This window comes from Helianthus annuus, chromosome 12 (assembly GCF_002127325.2).
Source record: "Helianthus annuus cultivar XRQ/B chromosome 12, HanXRQr2.0-SUNRISE, whole genome shotgun sequence".
NCBI classification, from domain to species: Eukaryota; Viridiplantae; Streptophyta; class Magnoliopsida; order Asterales; family Asteraceae; genus Helianthus; species Helianthus annuus.
In genome coordinates, this window is record NC_035444.2 from 71,933,223 (window position 1) to 71,957,490 (window position 24,268).

The following is a 24,268-nucleotide window of genomic DNA, read 5'->3' on the forward strand; positions in this document are numbered from 1 at the left end:
TCCTATATAGATATATTTTCTATGTTTAAAAAAATAAAAAAAAAAAAGTGTGAACGTAAAAAAAAATATAAAATTATATTGGTTATTTATGGTATTTATTTTTTTTAAATGTTTAACGGTATAATCATTGTGCAATTTGAAGTATATTTTTCATATAATATGATGATTTAGTAAAATTAAATACAGATTATTAATTTTACAGGATAAAATTTTAGTTACCTGCGAATAGCTTGTATGTGAGGTAGCTTCGTTATCGGAAATGACCAAATCCTCTAATAGCTCATGTCTCTCCTTTCTGTTAGTATACATTATCTTCGAATGACATACAAGATAATATTATTATGTTTATTACAATTTCACTACAAGAAAAAACCCCTATAGAAACGACACCTATAGGGATAACAAAGGGCCTCTCTATAGATCACTCTATAGAGACGACATGTCGTCTCTATAGGGTCTTTGTGCCTTTTAAGATAGCCTACCTTCTAGAGACCACATATCCTCTCTATAAGTTGAAAATATTTTTTTTTTTTGCTTTTTTTTACTTGAACTGGAAACTTTAAAAAACATTTTAACTTATAGAGACGAATTGTTGTCTCTATAACTTTAAATAATTTTCTTTTAATTTAATTTTATTAATGATCAATATGTATGAAAATTAAAATAAAACCAAAAAATAAAATTTAACTTATAGAGACGACATGTCGTCTCTAAAAGTTTGATAGTCAAAAAATTATTTAAATTTAGGCGGCATAATTTCCTACCATTCCAAATTTGTTGTGGAAAAAAAGACTAACCTATAGAAAAGACATATCGTCTCTATAGAGAAATATAATTTTGTTTTTTTTTTTAGTTTTGGTTAATAAATAATTTATTCTTGTTTTTTAACTAATATATATATATATATATATATATATATATATATATATATATATATATATCGGGGATGGATCATGAGAAAACTAGTTTAAATGAGAAAACTAAAAAACTAACTAAAAAAGCCAAAAAAACATACCAAATTTTTTTTAAATTTTTATAAAAAAATCGCAGCTTTTTATGCATGGAAAAAAAATTTCAAAAAAAAAATAATAAAAAAAGTTTTTGGTTGTATTGCACATGTGCACTATTACAGATATAGTGCACATGTGTAGTACACATATAATCACATATATTGCACATGTGCAGTACAACAAAAAAAATTTTTTTTTTTTGAAAATTTTTTTCTAGGCATAAAAACTAGCGATTTTTTTTTATTAAAAATTGTAAAAAAAAAAAATTTGGTATGTTTTTTAGCTTTTTTTTTTAGGCTTTTTTAGTTAGTTTTCTAGTTTTCTCATTTATATGTAGTTTTCTCATGATTCTCTCCCTATATATATATTTAACCCTATAGAGACGACATGTCGTCTCTAAAATATTGGACCATGTATGCAAAAAAAACTTCAACGAAAAATACATTAGTATGCTACTATGACATATTTCTGCAGTATTTATTGGGCTTTTACTGTAGTATTTTTTTGCTTAAGTTTTACTCTTTTATTAGGGTAAATTACACTTTTCGTCCTTTATGTTTGTGCAATAAATCAGGTATGTTTTTTCTTCTTATATGCATTAGATTTTCTGATCTAATTTTCCTGCATTTTAACATGTGTTAACAGGTTTAAATTTGTTTGATTATTGGTATTTTTTTGTTTAAAAACCTGGAAAAGCAAAATTTTTAATATTTTTTTATTTTTTAAGACTTATAGAGAGGACATGTCGTCTCTATAGCTAAAAACAATATTTGATATTTTTTCAAAGAAAAACTTATAGAGACGACATGTTGTCTCTATAAGTGAAAATTATAAATAATTTTATTTAAAAGAATACCCTATAGAAATGAAAAGTCGTCTATATAGATGAAATGATTAAATTGTTTTATTAAAAAGGAAATACTAAAGAAACAACAAGTCGTTTCTATTGGTGAAAGAGGTGAAATTATTTTATCTATACTAAAATCCTATAGAGAGAACAAGTCGTCTCTATAGGTGAAAATCTGTTTTTTTTTTTTTTTTATAAAGAAAATCTATAGAAAGGATAAGTCGTCTCTATATAGCTTATATGATTTTAATTTTTTTTAAATATAACCTATAGAGACGATATATCGTCTCTATAGGGTTAAAAAAATATTAGAATAAACATTTCTTTTATTTAGTAAATATTATGTTTGATTTTTAATTTTTTTTTGCACAAACTTGTAGGGACAATATGTCGTCTCTACAAACTATTCTATAGCAACGACTCCTATAAGGACGACTTGTGTAGCCTATAGGGACGAGGCTGTAGAGACAAATTTTATAGAGACGATATGTCGTCTCTATAGGTGAAAAAGGTCTATAAAGACAACATGTCCTCTCTATAAGCTGAAAAAATGTCCTCTCTATAAGGTTTTTTTTCTTGTAGTGCGTGATTAGTACGTGTTCTTATTATGCTTATCCCGGAAAGCAAACTGATCTATTTTGTACATGCATTTCATAATAACTCTATATATTCGCTTATAGTACATATGGGTAGTAGGGTTTTTTCTTCACCAAGTTAAACCTTTCTGAAATTAACAGGTGAGTTTCATATATAAAAAAAATATCACAGAAGAGTATGTAAATGTATTTTTAATATCACAAAGAGTATGTAAATGTATTTTTGGTAACCCTGAGAACTATTATCAAAAAACGATAATAAACTCACCGCACCCGGGATTACCATGCTGAACTGTTGAAATATGTTGATCCAATATTTAAAAATAATAGTTTAAGTTTTATATATTTTTGTTCTAAATTGCTTTATTTTTATATTGGTATTATATATTTGGTTGAGACCAGTACTGGATGTGGTGCAAAGCTAAAATGGGCCATATGAGCTGAAGAGATAAAGGAACTCATGGGCTGAGCTGAAGTATGGATGTGGGTTTGGATTGGGTCGGGTTGGGTCATGGTAGATCATATAAAAGAGCATCCATATATTTTCCAAAGTTGTCATCTCTCTCTCTCTCTCTTTAGTGGCGATTAGGGTTTGCTCCAGATCTTGATTCGTCTTGAAACAAATCCTCGTGTTCTTGTTTAGTTTGTGTCATACAGAGATAATTGTTGTGATAATCTCTAAGATTTTTATAGAGATGTTAGGGCTTGTGTCTTGAATCGTTTATTGTCATATTTGGGTGAATTAATGGTTTTGGTTTGGGTATATGTGTATGATCTCTAGATCTATGATAGATACTGATGAAACAATGGTTAATCGGGCAGGTTTAACTCACTGGTCTCGTCAAGAAGGGTTAATCCCTTCCTCTCGAGGATCGCTGGCCGGATCACCGGTGGGTTGATCTCCTGCACAAGGAAACAAATCGTGACTCGTAACAAGGAGGATGGGGTGGGGGGTGCTCCTTGTTACCACTCTCCAGCGTGAGAATCAGTAATTTGCTTGGGAAGCAAAGTAAGATAGTAGTAGTAGTAGTGAGAGAGTTGTGAAGAGATACCTCAAACCTGGTTTGGGGTTGGTATTTATAGCCGAGGAGTGAAGGAGGAGGTGGATGGATAGACTGACGGCATGCTGCACCTTTGCAGGTGTGTCAGACATGTCGGCCGGGGAGACGACGCCACGTCAGTCTGTCGCTTATGTAGACCTGACAGGTGACTGCCATTGGTTCTACTTGCACTGTGGTGTCAGTCCCACTTGTTGAGCGTATAGGATGCGGTGCTGGCCGCATCGCTGCCTGCGGTAACATCTGATGTTATCGCGTCTCTTGCTTGTGATCAAGAAATACGCGAGATGCAGTGCTGGCCGCATCGTCGCCTGTGGTGACTGTTGCTGTTATCCAGCTTCCTTGTATTGATAGAAGTGTTCACTGGACGCGGTGCGAGGCCGCATCGCTGTGAATACTTCCGTTTTCATACATCAGATGTGATGCTATGTCGCATCACTCTACCGTTCTCATGTTCCAGGTAAGTCCTCCTTCATCACTAGATAGATTGGATTCAACCCTTGTGTCGACGCGTTCTCGCATGGGCACAAGTTGTTGGCTGATGGGGGTTTTGATAAGGGTAATGGTCACTCGCGGTCGATGCTGATGCGAGATCTGGGACCATACCCCTTCAAGTCCCCCCCAGTCTAGTGTTGCTGCCACATGCAAGTTGTATGTGGGAGGAGTACTGGACTATGGTGTTTAGAAGGTAGTTTAGAGTCTGGAGAAGATCCTAGACCATGTGGATGGTCTTCTCTGTTTGTAAATCAAGCTGGAGGTCTGGAAGGGTCATTTGACGCCTCTTTCGTACCGGTGAAAATGTTTCGTCTGATGCGAAATTCTCAGCCTTTGGCTAGTTGCCACCTGTTGGTGTGCCGAACCAACTGTGGGAATTAGTTGGAGGAAGTGTACAAACTTCGAACCAATCTCTGAGATGGTGGTTGAAGGTGTGCACAAACTTCGAACCAACCTTTGAAGTGGTGAATGAAGAAGAGAGCATGCTTCTCCCATGATTGGATATCTAATGATGATTCCTTTCGTAGGGTGTTCATGTTCTTCCCATTAGCTCTCAAGTAACCGCACGTCCTTTGCGGTTACCTTGTTGCTTGACATTGTTGGCCACGGTTGTGGGAACAACGTTGGGTACTTGCGTCATTGTTGGCCATGTTTGGTCGAACAATGTGATTCTGGATAACGGTCAAATAAACATGATCATAGGCATGGTAATGCTTACCATTGTTTATTGTATCCAACTTACAAGTAGGGTAACAAAGTCATAAGCAGACTTGTTACCGTTTGTTCGATCGCTTGTTGTTCGACAAGGGCTCGTATGATCATCGGGGATCTTGTCCGCATCTTTTCCTTAGGCACCTTCCTTCACGCTCCAATACCGAGGAGTTTTTCCTTGAAGTAGTTTCGTTCCTCAATGTGGAGTTAGTTGTGGCTCTTCCGTAACAACCATTTGCGGAAGCTATGGTTATGTCCGCAGCGACTCATGAGTGTCTGCGGTTTTGCGTTCCCATATTTGCTCGAAACGGGTGTGTTGCTCGGATGTGGCTCTTGAAGGTTCAGGAGTCAGGGTTGCTGATGTGCGCACGCGTACATTCCCTTCCTTCTTCTTGTTAAAGAAGGGGTGCATGCACCCTCTGTGGTTGTGAACCGGACAGGAGGGATTTGAAGCTTGAAGAGAATGAAGGCAATGCGGTTTACCTGTGTCTGAGATGCGGTTCAGTTCAAAGAACAACCCTGGTTCTGAGTATCTGACACACCTGAACGGGCTCGTGTGTGTTATTTCCGCATATTCCACGTGTGCTCGTGGGTAGTGCGGACAGGTATTATACCCCCTTATAGTGTGGAGATATATATTTTTGCCTATTTTTAGGGATATGTAAAAAAAAACGACATGCGGTATGGGTTATGGTGCGGTATACCAGAAAAACCGCATGCCGCTTGTAATTGGATAAGGTAGTCGCTTTTTGTTGCATACGTGGTTGATCTCACGTGTGAGTTGGTGGAAGTTGGTGAGATCTTTCTGGCATGTGCTGAAATGAAAGGACGTTTGCACTGCCCGAGGCATTAAATGCACTGTAGCAAGGAGTGTAAACGTCTCCTTTGTCAGGCGCGTGGGCGGCCACGCGCGCGTGATAACCGTCAGCGGAAACGGCGCTTGACACGTGGTGTCGCGCAATTCGTTCTTTTTGAACGTGATGATTCGTTTTCTCCCTCCTCATTAATTGCGATGGGTATATAAGGGGAAACCGTTCGTGGTTTCCCCTCACTTGTTCGAAATTTCAAAAAATTTGCCGGTGAGAGAAAAGGAGTTACTTTGTCTTCTCCGATCAATTGTTTGAAGTTTCCGGTGAGGTTGTCTGAGTTTATAGTGTTCGTCTTCTTTATTCCTGATGGCTGAACCGTCGAGTCCACACAATGTGGAGGGTGAGAACCCTGAACAGCCGGTCATAGCAGCTGATGAAGACGAAGATGATGACGTTGATGTTCCCGGTGGTGGGTTACCGGTGTTGAAGTGGTCGAAGGGTGGTTTCAAAACCCTGATAACCACCGTTCAGATGGCCGACGAGTGGGATGCTACTTACCCACAAGAGGGGGATACCGGTGCCGATGCTCCGGCCGGTTATATTACTTTGTGGGCTGATTTTTTCAACGACGGCAACCTTAGGTTGCCGGTGACGGTGTTCGTTGCGGAGGTGTTAGAGTACTATCATCTCCATATCTCCCAACTTAGTCCCTTTGGAATGTTCCGAATCAGGAACTTTGAATATACTTTCCGTGCCCATGGCTTGCCCATTACTGTTGAAAATTTCCGGCGATTCTACCAGTTGACGGTGAACACTGGTTTTTTCTCTTTTACTCAACGGCATGGGAGCTTGAAGTTGATGACGCCTCCTAAGGGTGTGACAGGCTGGAAGAAGAAATTCTTCTATGTTAAAGCCTGTGCGGTCTATGCTAGCATGTCTTTCAGGAATGTCAATGTTGGAGTTTCTGATGAAGATATCCCTGTTGCCACCACAAAGACTGTGGATTGGTTCTCTAGGCTGCGGCCTATTGAACTCAAGAAGTTGGATAACAATCAGCTGTGGGTGTTGCGGATGATGCTCACTAGACCGGATAGGAAGGCAAGGCCCGTTTTGCGGGAAAAGAGTGGTGGTAAGTTTGTTACTCTTTGTTGTTTTCCTTACTTCCTAGTCCTTGTAATAACATGCATGCATGTGTTGTATCAGTGGATGCGGTTGGCTTGTGGAGAATGTTCGAGCCCGATTTCGAGGGCCGGGTTGAGCTTATTTCGGTTGAGCTGAAGAAAGGCTTCAACCTAGAAATTCTTAGCAACTTCCGCGTACCGACGCGCGCAATGTTGTATGCCCCTGTGCCGGGAGACGCAAGAGGTATTTCGTAAGTTGCATCTGTTTTTCCAGTTTATCTTTTTAACTGGTTTTCTTGACTGTTTCAATGCAGGTATCCTTGCGGATTTGGGGAAGTTTGAGAAGCGCATCCCCAAAAAGCATGCGGAGAAGAAACCGGTGAAGAAACCCGTGCGGGGTCGTGGCAAGGGGAGGGCTGAAGGCTCGGTTGCCCCTTCTTCAGTGTCTGAAGCCGCAGGTACCTATCGATCTTGTTATCGCGGATATACCGATTACGTGGTAGTATCTGACACCCTTGAGGGTTTGGGTGTTATAGGTAGTGGTGCGGCTGCGGGTGGTACTGCTGCAGGTCCCCCCGTTGTTGGTGAGAAAAGAGGACCAAAGCAGAAGGCTGCTGGTGGTGGTGAACCAAAACGTCGGAGACTGCAGTCCAAAAGGGCTGCTCCGGCGCAAAAGAAACCTGCGGTTGCTGCTGGTAAGTATATCTTTTTTCATTATTTTGTATGTACAATGTGTTGGATTAACAATTGTTGCTCTTTGTGTTGCAGAATCCCAAGATGCAGGGTTTTCTTTTTTTGACTTCCCTTCGTCTCCCTTGCATACCGCTGCTGCGGGTGCGGGGGTGCCGAAGGAGCCTATTGTGCCCAAGGAGCCTGCGGCTTCTTTTGTTGGGCCGGTTCGCGATCCCACCGTGGAGAAGACGGTGGAAAAGACTGCTGCCCAGATTTTCGATACTGTAGATTCCTCTGACAATCTGATCTCTCCAAATGAGGGTGATGGATTGGACTTGAGGTTTTCAGATGCTGGTAAGCAGAAGTCTGATGCTGAGGTGCGGCAGCATGATGCTGAGCCGCCTAAATCTTCTGCTGATGAGAAGGCTGCTGGTTCTACTTCTGGTGGTGCGGGTTCCGATGAGTCTCCCATTCAGCCTGGGGAGTCTGAATTGGAGTACTATTACCGCACCTACACGCAGGATCGCGGTACCGCGTATCATCGACCTCCCTGGACTGTTATGCAGGGGGATGATGTTTCGAACGATCCTTCCGCGTTGTAGGGAGATTCTGGGTGGTTTGGGTACCCCCTTTTAAGTTGAACGTGCCCGTGCCGCGCCTCGTGAGCTGCGCATCAACCAGCTCTCTTCAATGTTAGTAGGAACTTCCATTGTGGCGAATGCCATTTTGGAAGATTACAAGGTGCTGGGTCGCCGCGAGGAAGAAGCTGCTCGCTTACGGGCGGAAGCAGAGGAGTTGGTCAAGGCTGCTCGTGCGGGTGCGGAGCAGCTTGAGAAGGATAGAGCTGCTTTTGAGAAGCAGAAACAGACCTCGGAGTGGGCTGCCACTGCTCAGCTGAAACAGGTTCGTACTCGCGCATGTAAGTATCCCTTGCTTTTCTATTTGCTTAGATTAGTATCCGAGTCTTATCATCCTGTTATTGCAGATTGTTCAGGCTATCATGGATGCACCTGAGACCGCGACTGGTTTGGACTTGGTCAAGGAACGTGCCCGCGATGCCGGTTTTAAAGCTGGTTACAGCCGCTGTGTCAGTCATATGAACGTGATGTCTGCAGGCGGTTTTACCGCAGAGCGATCCGGGTTTCGTGACGTGGACACCGAAGGTCGCCTGAACGCGGCTGTAGCCTCCTTTTATGATAGGTCCCTCTCTTGTGTGGAGAAGTTGGATGATTGTTTAGAGGCTGCGGATTACGTTGATCGGTTGCGGATGCTGTATGCCGATGCAGAAGAGGAAACTCCCGTTGGCGGCGGCGAAGATGACGCGGGTACCAGCGGTACAAAATAGGGTTTAGGTTGGCTAGCGTGCCCCCTTTTTTGCTTTCGTTTTGTAAATGTGGGAAACCCTATGTAAATTCATTAAGCATCGCGTGGGTGCTTGAATTTTTTGAATGTAAAGTTTATTGTTCAATTTGTACAAGTGTTTTTAATTCTTGCATGTTTGAACGTATGTATGCGGAACTTTACCCATTTGTGAATGGGGTCAAGTATATTCCATACCTTTGTCGTATGAGTACGCGTCAATTCCGTTATTTACCCCGTTAGGGTTTTAGAATTGTGTAAGCTTTGTAAAAACTTATATCCGGAACTCTACCCATTTGTGAATGGGGTCAAGTATACTCCATACCTTTGTCGTATGAGTATGCGTCAATTCCATTGTTTGCCTTTTTGGGCTCAGGAATTGTGTTAGGTTAACAAAAACTTGTCTATCCGGCCGGATAAACACTCAAGTCTTTTTGCCTTTTGCTGGCCTATTACAATATTTGTGTGTGGTTACCACTTTTTATGAGTATCGCGAATGAAGATTTTGCCAATCTGTTTTTGGGATACCGCAAGGTGGAACACGCATTTGTAATAGTAGTAACAAACAATAATGTATAAAATTGCTTATTTATTTATTTGCCAATGGCCTGCGGCCCGATAGGTTACATAGAAAATGTAGGAACATGGCTTACATATAACAGCGTCGAAGCTGTTGTGCGTTCCATGTTCGTGCGATAGGTTCGCCTTCTAACGTTTGTAATTTGTATGCGCCTTTCCCTAAGACCTCTTTGATGAGGTAGGGTCCTTCCCACTTGGGGGCAAGTTTGCCTGGGCGCTCAGCATTAGATGCTTCATTGTCGCGTAGGACGTAGTCTCCTGGATTGAAAGTACACATGCGGACGCGCGTGTTGTAGTACTTTTCAAGTTTGGATTTATATTTGGCCTCGTTGATGGCAGCGTTTTCGCGCCTTTCTTCCAAGAGGTCCAAATCGATCCTGCGTTCTGTGATGTTGTCTAGTTTTTCAATAGCCAACATTCTAGGAGAGGGGAGACCTACTTCCGCGGGGATCACCGCTTCTGAACCGTAGACTAGGCTGAAGGGTGTTTCTCCGTTGCTCGTTTTTGGGCTAGTACGGTGAGCCCATAAGATACTTGAGAGTTCGTCGACCCAGCCACGCCTGGCTGTTCCCAACCGTGCCTTGATGCCTTCGACTAGACTTTTATTGATACTCTCGACTTGGCCGTTCCCTTGCGGGTGTGCCACTGATGAGAATATGTGCTAAATATGTAGTTCTTCTAGCCATTTCTGGAATTCGTCGGCAGCGAAGTTGGTACCGTTATCGGTAACAATGCACATTGGTAAACCGAAACGGCAGATGATGTGTTCCCAAATGAATTTTCTTGTTATCATAGCAGTGGTTGAGGCGAGCGGTTTTGCTTCTACCCATTTTGTGAAGTAATCAACCGCTACTATGATAAATTTGACCGCACCCGGAGCGTCAGGGAAAGGTCCCACGACGTCAATTGCCCATTTCTGAAAGGGCCATGCGGTTGTGACGGGGACTAAGTTGTTCATTGGCCGCAAAGTTTTTGGAGCATGACGTTGACAGTCAATGCATTTGCGCAACTCTTTGACGGCGTCCAAGTGCATGCCGGGCCAGTAATACCCGGCATTCATGATTTTGGCCACTACCATGCGTGGTCCGGCATGTATGCCACATATGCCCTCGTGTATTCCTCGGATGAGGTATGTGGCATCCTGCGGGTTGACACATCGCAGGAGTGGCCCTAAGTATGATTTTCGGTATAAGATACCGTCTCCCATTTGATAGTGGCACGCTTTGTGTTGTAACTTACGTGCCTCTGACTTGCTTTTGGGAGTCACACCTGATTGCAGATATGCGATAATAGGTGTCATCCATGATGTTGTACCGTATTGAATGACGTTGAATTGGCGCAGGGGTACCGAAGGATTTTGCAGAATTTCGATGCGTATCTCCTTTGCCAAGTGCTGGAAGCTGGTGGATGCGAGTTTTGATAGTGCATCCGCGGACTTGTTTTCACTTCGATTAATATGTCGGATATTGAACGAAGCGAATTTGGATGTTAGTTGCAGGGCTTGCTCGAGGTAGAGGATCATGATGTCCTCTTTTGCGGCATAGTCGCCGCGTATTTGTCCTGCAACCAACAAAGAGTCGACGTGTGCTTCCAGGTGTTGCACGCCGAGTTTGACTGCTAAACGTAGTCCTGCTAACAGGGCCTCGTATTCTGCCTCGTTGTTTGTGCTTTTGAAATCGAGGCGGATTGCATATGTAAGCTCTTGGCCGTTAGGGCTGACGAGTCGCAGACCTGCGCCCGCACCTTCCTCGTTGGAGGCACCATCGGTAAATAGTGCCCATGTTTCTGAGGAAGATGGCGTTGGCGTAGGATGTTGTGCTTCTTCGCATTCTTGGATGCGATTCACCGGTACTTCGGCGGCGAAATCAGCTAAGACTTAGCCTTTAATCGCGGGGCGCGGTTTGTAGTGTAGCGTGTGCGCGCCCAGCTCGATTGCCCATTTTGCTAATCTCCCAGAGATGTCAGGTTTGGATAGGATCGGGCCGATCCTGTAATTGGTTAGCACTGTGATGACGTGATTTGCGAAGTAGCGTCGCAACCGTCTTGAAGCATGCACCAATGCTAGCACCAACTTCTCCATGATTGAGTAACTCGTCTCTGGGTCGTTGAGCATCTTGCTGATGTAATAGATGGGTGTTTGAACTCCCTCCCGCTCCACTATCAATACCGCACCCACCGCGTTGTCCGCGGCGGATAGGTATAATATGAGTGGCTCATCTTTGCGTGGTGCGGTTAAAGTTGGGAGTTGTATCAAACACTCCTTCATTTCCCGGAAAGCGTTTTCAGCCTCTGCGGTCCACTGGAATTGTTCTTTCTTTAAACAGTTCCGCAGGGTCTTGATAAAAGGATAAGACTTAGCTGCATGGTTGGCTAAGAATCTGTTGAGTGCTGCTAGCCTGCCGGCTAGTCGTTGCATCTCTTTCATCGATGAAGGTGATGGCATGCGCTCGATCGCCTGAACTTTCTCCGGGTTTACCTTGAATCCATCTTTAGTCACGATGAACCCAAGGAATTTGCCTTCTTCCATTCCAAACGAGCATTTCCCTGGATTGAGCTTTATGTTAACGCTTCGCAGAGTCTAGAATGTTCTTTCAATGTCTGTGAGCATGGTATCTTCCTCCATGCTCATGACGACTAGGTCGTCCATGTAGATTTCGACACTTTTGCTTATTTGGCCGCGGAAAGTGTCGTTCATCAGCTTTTGATAAGTTGCGCCCGCGTTGCGCAACCCAAACGACATTTTTGTATAACAGTAATTCCCGGTGGGAGTGCGGAATGCCGTTTTGTCTTCATCCTTGACTGCCATTTGTACCTGATGGTACCCTTTGTAGCAATCGAGGAAGCACTTCCATCTGAATGGTGCGAGATTGTCGACTTTTTCGTCGATTTCTGGAAGCGCATAACAATCCTTGGGGCATGCTTTGTTAAGGTCTTTGTAATCGACGCACATGCGCCAGCCCCCGGACGATTTTTCTACCATGACTGGGTTGGATAACCAAGTCTGGTATTTAACTTCCCGCAGGATGCCTGCGGAGAGCAGTTCTTCGACCTGCTCTTGCATTGCCTGGTTTTTAGCGGATCCAAGGTGGCGTTGGCCTTGGATCACCGGCTTGATACCTGGTAAGGTATTCAAGTGATGTTGCGCAATATCACGCGGGACTCCTGTCATGTCTGCGGGTGTCCACGCGAAAATGTCTTGGTTCCTGAAGAGAAGCTGCTTCAGGTGCGCTTTGATGGTCGGGGACAAGGCGTGGCCCAATGTAACCTTTTGTTCTGGGTATCTCGCGTTGAGAACCCATTTTTCTGGTTGGTCGTTGGGAGTGGGCCTTGCGACCTTGGTCGGACGTACTTCGTCCGACATCATGACGTCCCTGCGGGCATAGATTATCGCGACCCCTGATTCGGTTGGGAAACCGACCGCAGAGTGGAGGACGGATGTAATCATATTGAAATCTCCTTGGGATTCTCTCCCAAGGAGTACGTCATATCTGGAGGTGTGAGGTAAAACCATGAAGTTTACCTCTTCTGTTCTTGTGTGCCTTCCGCTGGTAAGGCACACAGGAACAGTGATCTGGCCCAGAGGAAAGACAGTTTCCCCTGCGAACCCGGCCAATGGGTAATCTACTGCTTGCAACCGATCTTTGTCCTCCTGGTCGAACTGGTTGAAGCATTGTTCGTAGATTATATCAGAAGTACTGCCCGGGTCGATGAATAGACGCTCGGTGCAGTAATGTGCCAATTGGCCTAAAATAACGACGGCGCGCCTATCGCGCGGTCCGCCTCGGACTTTTGGAAAGACGACTTGCTCGTCTTTCCAGTCATTGTCCGGCCTTCTCGCCGCTTTGCGCGGCCTACCTTTGCCTCCGTTGATCATGTGAGTGGAAGCCACGTACATGGTTCTCTTTCCGGAGGAGGTACCTTCGCCATGAGGGGTGATGCGTTTGGTGGGTTTTTGCCCACCTGGCAAAAGGTGTTGCAGTTTCCCCTCTTTTAAGGCCCGCTCAATCTCCAACCGGAGACTGATGCAGTTGTTGGTGGTGTGGCCCGAGTCCTTGTGATACTCACAGTAGAGTGTGAGGTCCTGATTTTTCTTGGACTTCATTGGTTGGGCCGGTCGCAAGAATTGCGGGTCCGCAAGAAGGACCTCGCTTGGCGACATGGTGATCTCGGTCCAGTTGCGGTCCCGAGAATCTTTGTTTGGTGCCCGGTTGTCCCGTTGAGGACTGCGTTTCCTCGGGTTAAACGAGTTGGTCCGCGGGACATACGGTCTGGAAATATCGCTATTCCCTACGTCCCGGTTGCGTTTATTGTTACGCTTGGACCCTTGGTTGGAAGTTTCGGCCTGGTGCTCCGCCTTTGCCATATGCGGTTCGAGGGACCGCTGTGTCTGGGCATATGTCTTGACTGCGGCCATGACATCTTCCCATTTTTTAGGCAAGCCTTCTTTGCCGGAGATGGTCATAACCACCTGCTTATCTTTCACGGCCTTGATGAAATGGTTCCGTGCCATTTGATCTGCCACGTCGCCTATTTCTAGGCACTCTTTATTGTATCGGACAACGAATGCTTCTAGGGATTCGTTGTCTCTCCGCCAGATATTCATGACGTCCAACGAGTCACGCGCGTGACGTCGTTGCTGGCTGAAATGAGCGAGGAATTTTGCATGAAAGTCCTCGAATGAGGCCAGTGATCCCACTGGCAAAGAATCGAACCAAGCCCTGGCCAGACCCGTAAGGGTCTGGGGGAAAAAATTGCACCAAGTGGGTTCGTCCCACTGGCCATTGCACCCTGCGCCTATGAAAATGTTCATGTGGTCGTCCGGGTCGGATGAACCACTGTATTTCCCAACGTTGAATGGGAATTTTGTTGTGGTGACATGGGCGTGGGCTATTCGCGGGGCGAATTTGGAGTTTTAGGCCGCAGCTTTCGGCCTATAGGGCTGGTTCTCAGGGCGTTTTGCAGCCCTGAGGTATGTACTGTGGGGGTGAGTGGGAGGAACATAGTTGCGTCCTCCCGGTCTGCTGCAGGTGTCATGCGAATCCCCACAATATGTACGGTCGTCCGGGTCGGTACGACCATACCCTTCGGTGTACGGCTGTGGGCCCAACCGGCTCTGAATTCCAGAGCCATGTCGGGATGCGGATCGTTGCCTGTTCTCAACGTAGGGATCTAGGCGGGTATGCACTGGTCCCCTAGTGTGGGATCCGTATGTGGAATCATTCTCGTTGATCGTGTGGACCGAACAGTAAGATGATCCGCGGTCTTCACGTCGGCTTCTCGAAGCCGGACGTGAATGTGCCCTGCCTGCGTATTGTAAAATACGGTCGGCGGGGGTGTGCGGTGCTGGGGTAGGCCCAGCTTGTATCTGCGCTTCCGCACAAGCGCGGTTGTATGTTGCTGTCAGCAAGGTTGCCTGCTGGTCGTACCGGGCATGAACGTTCGTGCCTGGTGGGATCACAGATGCGTACTGTGATAAGTCATGTCCAAACGTAAGGGAGGGACCCCTTTGTGTGGACGTGCCGATGTGTCCGGGTTGCGATGTTGAGGGATTGACCCCTACCGGACTTGGATTTGTGGGATCTTGATTATCCCCAGTGTTGTTTTGGTGATCAGTCATGATTTTGAGAGAGGAAAAAAGGATGATCGAAAAAGTGCTAAGAGTAGCGGTGGGCGCCAATGATGAAACAATGGTTAACCGGGCAGGGTTAACTCACTGGTCTCGTCAAGAAGGGTTAATCCCTTCCTCTCGAGGATCGCTGGTTGGATCACCGGTGGGTTGATCTCCTGCACAAGGAAACAAACCGTGACTCGTAACAAGGAGGATGGGGTGGGGGGTGCTCCTTGTTACCACTCTCCGGCGTGAGAATTAGTAATTTGCTTCGGAAGCAAAGTAAGATAATAGTAGTAGTGAGAGAGTTGTGAAGAGATACCTCAAACCTGGTTTGGGGTTGGTATTTATAGCCGAGGAGTGAAGGAGGAGGTGGATGGATAGACTGACGGCATGCTGCACCTTTGCAGGTGTGTCAGACATGTCGGCCGGGGAGACGACGCCACGTCAGTCTGTCGCTTATGTAGACCTGACAGGTGACTGCCATTGGTTCTACTTGCACTGTGGTGTCAGTCCCACTTGTTGAGCGTATAGGATGCGGTGCTGGCCGCATCGCTGCCTGCGGTAACATCTGATGTTATCGCGTCTCTTGCTTGTGATCAAGAAATACGCGAGATGCGGTGCTGGCCGCATCGTCGCCTGTGGTGACTGTTGCTGTTATCCAGCTTCCTTGTATTGATAGAAGTGTTCACTGGACGCGGTGCGAGGCCGCATCGCTGTGAATACTTCCGTTTTCATACATCAGATGTGATGCTATGTCGCATCACTCTACCGTTCTCATGTTCCAGGTAAGTCCTCCTTCATCACTAGATAGATTGGATTCAACCCTTGTGTCGACGCGTTCTCGCATGGGCACAAGTTGTTGGCTGATGGGGGTTTTGATAAGGGTAATGGTCACTCACGGTCGATGCTGATGCGAGATCTGGGACAATACCCCTTCAGATACCATGTTATTATGACATGGTATGAGAGCTTTACGGCTCTTTGATATGTGATTTCTTCCGCTGTTGTGGTTATTGTGAGAAATTAGGGTTTTGTTCGATCTTATCTCTAATAAAATATTGTTTGGTGACCAGAACTTGGTGTTTGGGGTTTTTTGTTTCAAGAAGTGTGAGTGTATGGTTGTAGAACCCTACTATGGTTTTCTTGAAGCTAATATAAGAGTTTTATGAGATCTGTTCGAAATAGCATATTTGTTATCTTTCTAGCATCTGTAACCTTAAGTGAAGGTTATAGATCTAGTTTCTTGGAAGGAATCCTAACTTGGGTGCTTTGAGGTTAGATCATTCCATTCTATTTGTTTTATTTCTTGTTACACGAATTACTTTAGTTTAGGCATTGTTTGATCAAGTTAGGGGTACCATTGTTGTTGAACATAGAAAGCGACACCTTGTGTTCTATGTTGCACCGATCTTTTCAGTGCTGCATACTGTTGTGATCACATCTTTTCTATGATGCATACTTTTGTGATTGTTTAAATTGTTTATCAACTATGTGCTTGGTGTTTGTTAAGATTATTATAAGGCTCCTACGTTAAGACTTGTCATGGCACTCTTGAATGACGAACAAGGAGTCTTGACACTAACATAACTTCGCGTTTGTGTGCTTGTGTGTATTTTCATACACTATTTGTTAATATCATGGCTGATGGTGAAGGTGTTATAGTCACCTTAGTAAACTAGAAGCAAGTGATACTTTGTATCCCCATGCTAGTGATTTTGCTAATTTGACTCTTGTAAATATAAAACTAAAAGGAACTAAGAATTATAACATTTAGGCTAACATAATGAATTTAGTTCTTCAAGTCAAGAATAAGCTAGGGTTTATAAATTGTACTTATCTTAAATCTACAGATAATGAGGTTCTTAGTAGACAATGGGATAGGTGTAACTCTATTGTCCTCACTTGGGTATTAAATTATGTGTCTGAAGAGTTATATTTAAGACAATTTTATTCAAAACTTGCTTCTGATGTGTGGAAAAAGATGAAAGAAACATATGATAAAGTATATGGTTCTATGGTATTTGATTTATATCAGAAAATTAATTCTTTTTTCCAAAATTGGTCTTCAATTTCTGAATATTATCATAAACTGAGTATTATGTGGATATAACTAAATCAGATACTTTAGTTGCCTTCTTGGACATCTAATGCTGCTAAAGAATTTAATAATTTCAATCATATGATAAAGCTAGTGCCGTTTTTCATGGGTCCTGATAAATCAAAGATCAATTATCTTCTGCTAAAGAAGCCTTTGCTATTGTGTCCAGGAAGGAGTCTCATAGGAATACTAGTCACAGTTCTAATAAATTCAGTCACATACTTTTGGACTTGTTTCTAAAACTAATCAATCAATTGAGTCAAAGAAAAAGTTTATTTAAAACTGAAATCAAAATCTTAAGTGTAATCATTGTGAGAACACTGGACATAGTATTGATAAATGTTTTGAGTTAATTGAATACCTTTCTTGGATGAGATCAAGAAGGGGGTAAGGGAAAAAGTTTAATACATGTAATGCATCTATGTCTTAGAAGTGATGATTCTCTGACTATTCCTGCTAGTTCTTTAATTGCTGAGTAGGTGTTTAGGCTTGTGAGTTTATTAAATGATAAGTCTAGTGATGGTTCTCAAAGCTGCGTTGAGTAGGTGTTTAGGCTTGTGAGTTTATTAAATGATAAGTCTAGTGATGGTTCTCAAAGTTGCTTTGTGTGAGGTAGAATTACACTTTTTTCCAATTCTATGTGTTAATAATTGTGTATATACACTAGCTCTATTGGGGTGTTAAGGGAACATGGTGGATAATTGATTTAGGGGCAAACCAACATATGGAAATGTCTGAAAAAAATATGTCTAACTATGTAGATATTTCTAAACTAAGTATTAAAGTGAAACATCCTTGAAGTACTAATGCAGTTGTAACTAAGATTGGTGATTTAAAATTAAATGATGAAGTTACATAATATGATGTGTTTGTAGCCCCTGATTATTGTATCAATTTTATTTATGTTCATAAACTTGCAAAGGATAATAAGTTGTTTGTTGGTTTTGATGAGAATTGTTATTAGATAAAGGATCTATATTAAAGAAAGTCCTAATGGCTGGTAGGAAACTAGAGGGTTTGTATGTTTATGGTGATAATTGTTTGTCTTAGATAAGGTGTGTTTTAGTAGTTTTGTTTTTGTTGATCAATGGCATGCTAGACTACGCCATCCTTCTAAGGTGGGTTTTAGTACTTTTGTTTTTGTTGATCTATAGCATGCTAGACTACGCCATCCTGCTGATGTAGTATTAACTTCTTTAAAAAGGATATTAAAAGTTATAAATGTTACAATAAATAATCCATATGAAGTGTGTCATAGGGCCAAACAGCATAGAGAGCCTTTTTCTTTGAGTGAACATAAATCTAAATAAGTAGGAGAATTTATTCACTTAGATGTTATGGGACCATATAAGGTGTCTAATGGTGGTAGAGGGAGGGTTGTTGCAGATTTAGGGGCTACTATAGTGGAGACTCAACAGTTGAGGGTATGTGGTGGGTGGCTGCAGAAGGTGGGTGGTGGAGGGTGGTAATGGTGGTGAAGGTGGCTATGACAGATGGGCGTGGGTGGTTGAAAATCTGGTCGTTGCTGGTGGTGGAGGGTCGTGGTTGTTGATGGTTGATAGTGGTGGATGTTGTTGGTGGTGGAGAGGTGTAAAGACATAGAAAGGTAGAGAGACAAAGGGGTTTTATATGTATGTATACATATATATGATATTAATTTTATTAATTTATTTTTGTTTTATTCATTAAAATATTTTTACATAAATGGGTAAAAAGACTAAACTACCCTTATGTGTTCATATTTAGAAGAAAGTTTTAACTAGTTTACAACAAAGGACATCATGTGTAGCATTCGGAAACATGAAGTACAAAGCTCAACAATTTTAAAGGCAAATGACACCGCCTGAAATTTAGTATACAGATAAAGGACAAAACTTGTAATTCACTCTTTTATATATTTTGTTTTGTTTTTATATAATTGGGTTGAGACTATTTCTGGATGTGGCCGAAGCTAAATTGGGCCATGTGAGCTAAAGAGATAAAAGGAACTCATGGGTTGAGCTGAAGTATGAATACGGGTTTAGAACGGGTCGAGTTGAGGTGCATCATTATAAAAGAGTATGAGAATGGATTTCAGCCATTCATTCCACATATTTTTCAAAGCTCTCATCTCTCTCTCTCTAGTAGTGATTAGGGTTTGTTTCATATCTTGATTTGTCTTGAATCAGATCTAGGGTCGGCCCATTAGGGTAATTGGGCTAGGTGACGACTTAGGACCTCCGAAAAAGTAAGGCCTCCAAAATTTAAAAAAAATAAATCTATATTTATAAAAAAGAATATTATATTTACGGTGATTTTTGTTAACATTAATACAAGTGTAGTCTGGTGGTAAGAACAAGATTTGGATTTTGTAGAGGGCTAGGTTCGAATCTCACCTACTACCCATTTTCAAAATTATTAATCACTCCACTCACCCTTTTAATAAAGGGTTATAAATGCATCATTTTTAATCACATCTCTTAATTTAATAAGCTAAAATATTTTTTTGTCCACACATTTTTTAACATGATATGTTCATGTAAAATTTCATTTAAAAAAAAATCGTTTCTAACTAATAACAATAGAATACTTAAAATAAGTAGCATATTTTAATTCCTTTCACACATAATGTAAATTGTTATTTGTTAGGTTAAACTCTTTTTACCAACTTAGATTTGATTAATGTAGTAGATCCTAACATTATTTGATTAGGGAAATCATCTAGTTGATATAATGGTTAAGTGCTTTATAAGTTTCTTCATAATATATTTCATGTTAGATACAAACCGAAATTACGTGCCTAAAAAATTAAAAAGGACCTCGAATTTTTAATTCAATTTAGGTATCCAAAATTCTAGGACCGGCCCTAATCATATCCTTGTGGTTCTTGTCCAGTCTGTGTCATATAAAAGATTATTGCTGTGATGATATTTGAGATTTGTATAGAGTTGTTAGGGCTTCTATCTTAATCGTTTATTATCATATTTATGTTAATAAATCGTTTTGGTTTGGGTATTTGTGTAAGATCTTTAGATCTATGATAGATATCATGTTTTTTTTTTGACATAAAACAACAAGATCAAATTAATGTGTTGGAAAAGGTGACCTTCACAAGGTTAAGATAAGATCTATGATGGATATCATGTTATTTTGAGATCAACAAGGAGATCAAGTTAAAGTATTAGAAGGAGTACGATCAAATAGAAACTATATTTTGTATACAAACTGTAAGAACTATTCAAAAAGTGTCATGTGTCATTCAACCAATTATAGATAAATGGTGAAACGATAACCTAAATAATATTAATTATTTTTAATTACTTATAATTATGTTAACAAGCAATTAATTCTTTATTTGGATCTTCCTTTTGTTTTCAATTGTGCTGATAAAGAAAAGTGCTGATATCGTTTCACATATGTGCTAAAATCAATTATCTTAATTAATATTAATGTGCTAATATAATTTAAAAGTACTACTTTTATGTATGTATTGTTTTAGTATGTGTTAATTTAATTGTTTTAAGTGTGAGGATCTGTTCTTACGGTTTGTAGGATAAATATGATTTGTACCGGAACCAACCCTAGTATTGGAAAAGGTGACCTTCACAAGGTTAAGGTAAGATCTATGATTCGATGTCATGTTATTTTGAGATCAACAAGGAGATCAAGTTAAAGTATTGGAAAAGGTGACCTTTAAAAGGTTAAGGTAAAAAAACCATTAACATTTGGAAGCAAGATTCATAACTAACTAGTAATAAGACCTGTGCGTGTTGTGGCGCGGGTGCATTGCAAACATCGAACGGATTAGTCAAAGCGTTATGTGATGTGTGAACCTTATAAAAACACGCGTTTTGACGTATCCGGTTGAACTCAACGTAACATATAGTTGCATTGCGATTGGATCAAAACATAACACAAATCGAATTTATACCGTACAATCATAACGTATTATATGCGACCCGACTAACTTGAATTTTTACCGTCAAGTCAAAAACTCTCAAGGGGTCAAAGTGACATTTTACAAAGTTCATAAAAAGTTATGGGGTTAAAAATTATATTTCCTAAACTTAAGGGCTAAGAGAGGGTAATAATGAGATTTGACAAAGTTGGGGGTAAAAAAGAAACTATAACAAAGTTGGGAGTATAAAGAATACTACCATAAAATTAAAGAGTAAAAAGCAAACAACTTTTTTTTTTTTTTTTTTGTCAGTGGCTAATGCCACCGACTTTCTACTTTAAGAGTGTATAGAATATCTCCATTTTAAGAAATCATACCATTGCACCAACCTTCAACGAAAGTAGTTAAAAACAAAGTTCATGACTCACCTCAAGAAAGTGTCGATAAACGAAATTAGGAAGCCACGGGAACTTATGAAAGCCAAACGAGAACAATCTCTTCATGTCCCCTATAGTTTTGGGCATCAAAAGTTCCGACCACCTTGTAAAACCAAACTTCTTATAAAAGTCACTGCTAATGGACTCCGTCAACTCCACAACAGTTGCCGACACCACAATAGACTTGACCAACTCGGGGTACAACTCAGCCATCTTGAACCCAACCATCCCTCCATAACTTAACCCCACCAATGTCACCTTCTCCACTTTTAGTTTCCCCAACCCCTTAGCCACAAACTCGGCCTGAAAACTTGCTGACCTCTCGTTTCTATCGGTGATCGACCCACCGAAGAACAACAAATCAGGCACGTAGACCGCATATTCCCGGGTCAATGCCAGAACTTGTGGAAACCATGTGAAAATTCCATCCATCGTGAAAGCGTGGAGGAATAGTACTGCAGGCTTGGTGGGAGGAACAAACACGAGATCTTGGTCCTTTTTGGTAACGGTTTCTTTTGGAACCCAAATATTCATCAAGGTTCCTGGCACTATCTCTATGGTTTGTGGGGTTAAACCAGCCACCTTCACGAGTCCATGAAGGAGAGGGGTTAGCACGGCAAATGCATTTACCATTTTATTACTTCTTTGTATCATTGATAGAAAGAAAATAGAGATTGTGATATTGTATGTATATGCATGATTGTGACACTAAATATTATTTGGTAGGTGATAGAATTAAATTACCAAGCCCATATATTTTTTTTTTATTTTTTGGGAAGAACGACCATTATATGTGAAATATTATATATTATCAAGTTTACAACTTATTTTTGATAATGCATTTAATTTGCATATACAAATAATAACATTACACACTTATTTGATGAATATATAGGTTAAGAAAATCCCATACCTAAATATCTATATCTATATTCAATATATAAGTAACTAGTATCTCTACGTGTCACTATGTAAACCATACATTTTTTCGGCTTCTATTATTTGATTAATTTGTAGGGTGGAGATATGATATGAAGTTTATTTCGCTAGGAAACATAGAAAGCAACCATGATCGTCCAATTGCACAATCTACGGTCTAGATTAAAATCAAATTAAAAACTGTCATTTAAACACGCTCTCCGGGCTTTCAAGGGTATTATCGTCAAATTTCAAAATAACCGTCATTGAATATACACAGAAACGCTTCAAAAAAAAAGTTCATTACGTTTTACACTTCCATTAAACGATGACAAACATATAGAAAACTGAGAAAATCATACTCCATTGGAGTTCATGGCGTCTTCGAGAGATAATTTGAAGGTTTACCTTCGAGTTACTGAAAAGAAATCCGTCTCTCAAAACCCTAAATCATCAAAGAAGCCAAAAACATCATCAGTTGAAGAAAACATAGATTAACAAGTAAATATTAGCCGAAAATCAACAATGAAACAACATAGTAGTAGAAAACGCAAAGAGATTTCAGACAATGGTAATTTTATGTATTTTTGCTTTTTAACTGAATTCAAGTTATGTTTTATGAAGTGCAATAGACTTAATGTATCATATCCCTTCCTAAAAATTGTTAATGAGTGATATCTTATCCCTATCTTATCATTGAATTGCTTAATTAGGTTTGTTATTAGAGACTGCATTGCGTTTTACGTTAAAACTATGACCTAGGGTGCTAATGTTTTTTATGGGATTTATATATTGTGAACTAACGCGTTTTATCTTAATAAATTTGCAGAAACAAAGAGATTATTATTATGATAATTGTAATCGAATTTTAAAACATTGCGTTTTATCTTATCTTTGAATTTGCTGAGATACATGTGTTGTTAACTATTGCGTTTTATCATAATACTTTATCAAATGCTTTTTTTTTTCTTGACTAATCATAAAAAACAAAATGAGATTATGTAATGTTAATTTGCTATGTTAAATTTAATGTGATGTAAAGTATTGCGTTTTATCTTAAAACTGTGAATTACTGCTTTTTATCTTTATAGTGTTAGCTAATGCGTTTTATCTTAAATTTGTTAATTGACATTGTTTCATTATTTTGTTTAAAGTTAAAAAACAAGAGGAAAAACAAAAAAGGAGAAGAAAGAAGGTGGTGATAGAATCTTCAGAAGATACAGATTCTGTTTCAAAGGATGAAAATAATAGTCGAGCTATAATTCTGCATACTTCTGAACAACAACAAGTAAATTCAGGTAACATAAAACGCATTAAACAAATTTCATGAAAAAAATATATGTTTCTAAAACACTTCAATGTATCAGATGATGATTTTGTTGATCCACCACCAAGAGTGAAACAAACAAAATATCAAAAGAAGGAAAAAGCAGAATCAAAACCAAAGAGATTATTGAGGAAAAATAAAACAGAAGAACAACAACCATATTATGATTACGACGGAAAAAAAATGAACATAAGATGTGCAGTCAATAATCTAAAAGATTATATTGAAAATTTGTCAAAAGAGCAAAGGAAAGTTGTTAGAGAAATAGGGTTTGAGAGCATACTATCATTCAAGTCGCATTCAGTTCCACGCAAATTCGGATATTGGCTGGTAAAAAACTTTGATGCTGAAAATGATGAGATAAATACTGGAGATGAAAAGATTAAGATCACAACTGAATTGATCCAAAAGGTATTTCAAATACCAAATGGAAAAACAGAGATTGAGGAAAAATTGAGACCAAAAGAAACTGATCTTATAATTAAATTCTGGCGCGGTCAATTCAGCAAAGATATTTTGAAGAGAATGTATGCTGCCAACTTGATTAAATATTTAAAATCAAGAAATGAGCTTGGAAGACTGTTCAAACTAAACTTCTTGGTTGTATTTTTTATGGTCTTTGCAGAGGCAATGCAAAGTAGTAACTTTAATCAAAGATTCTTGCCATCGATAAAAAGTGACAAAAAAACCCAGGATTTTAATTGGTGTGAATATATTCTGAATGTTCTAAGGCGTACAAGAAG

General features: G+C 40.6%; 1 protein-coding gene across 2 annotated transcripts in view; it reads right to left on the bottom strand.

Annotated features, from left to right (window-relative positions):
- LOC110903172 (epoxide hydrolase 4) overlaps positions 1 to 21,946 on the bottom strand; it is a 31,026-nt gene extending 9,080 nt beyond the window's left edge. Inside the window, exons 1-2 of one of the 2 annotated variants that reach the window (XM_022149308.2) lie at positions 21,272 to 21,946; positions 220 to 312 (exon numbers count right to left, since the gene is read on the bottom strand). In XM_022149308.2, the coding sequence (XP_022005000.1) occupies positions 220 to 312; positions 21,272 to 21,934 (756 nt within the window). In that variant the 5' untranslated portion in view covers positions 21,935 to 21,946. The remainder of the gene's footprint in view (positions 1 to 219; positions 313 to 21,271) is intronic. The other variant, XM_022149309.2, reaches the window with a different exon arrangement.
- Positions 21,947 to 24,268: the final 2,322 nt, after the last annotated feature.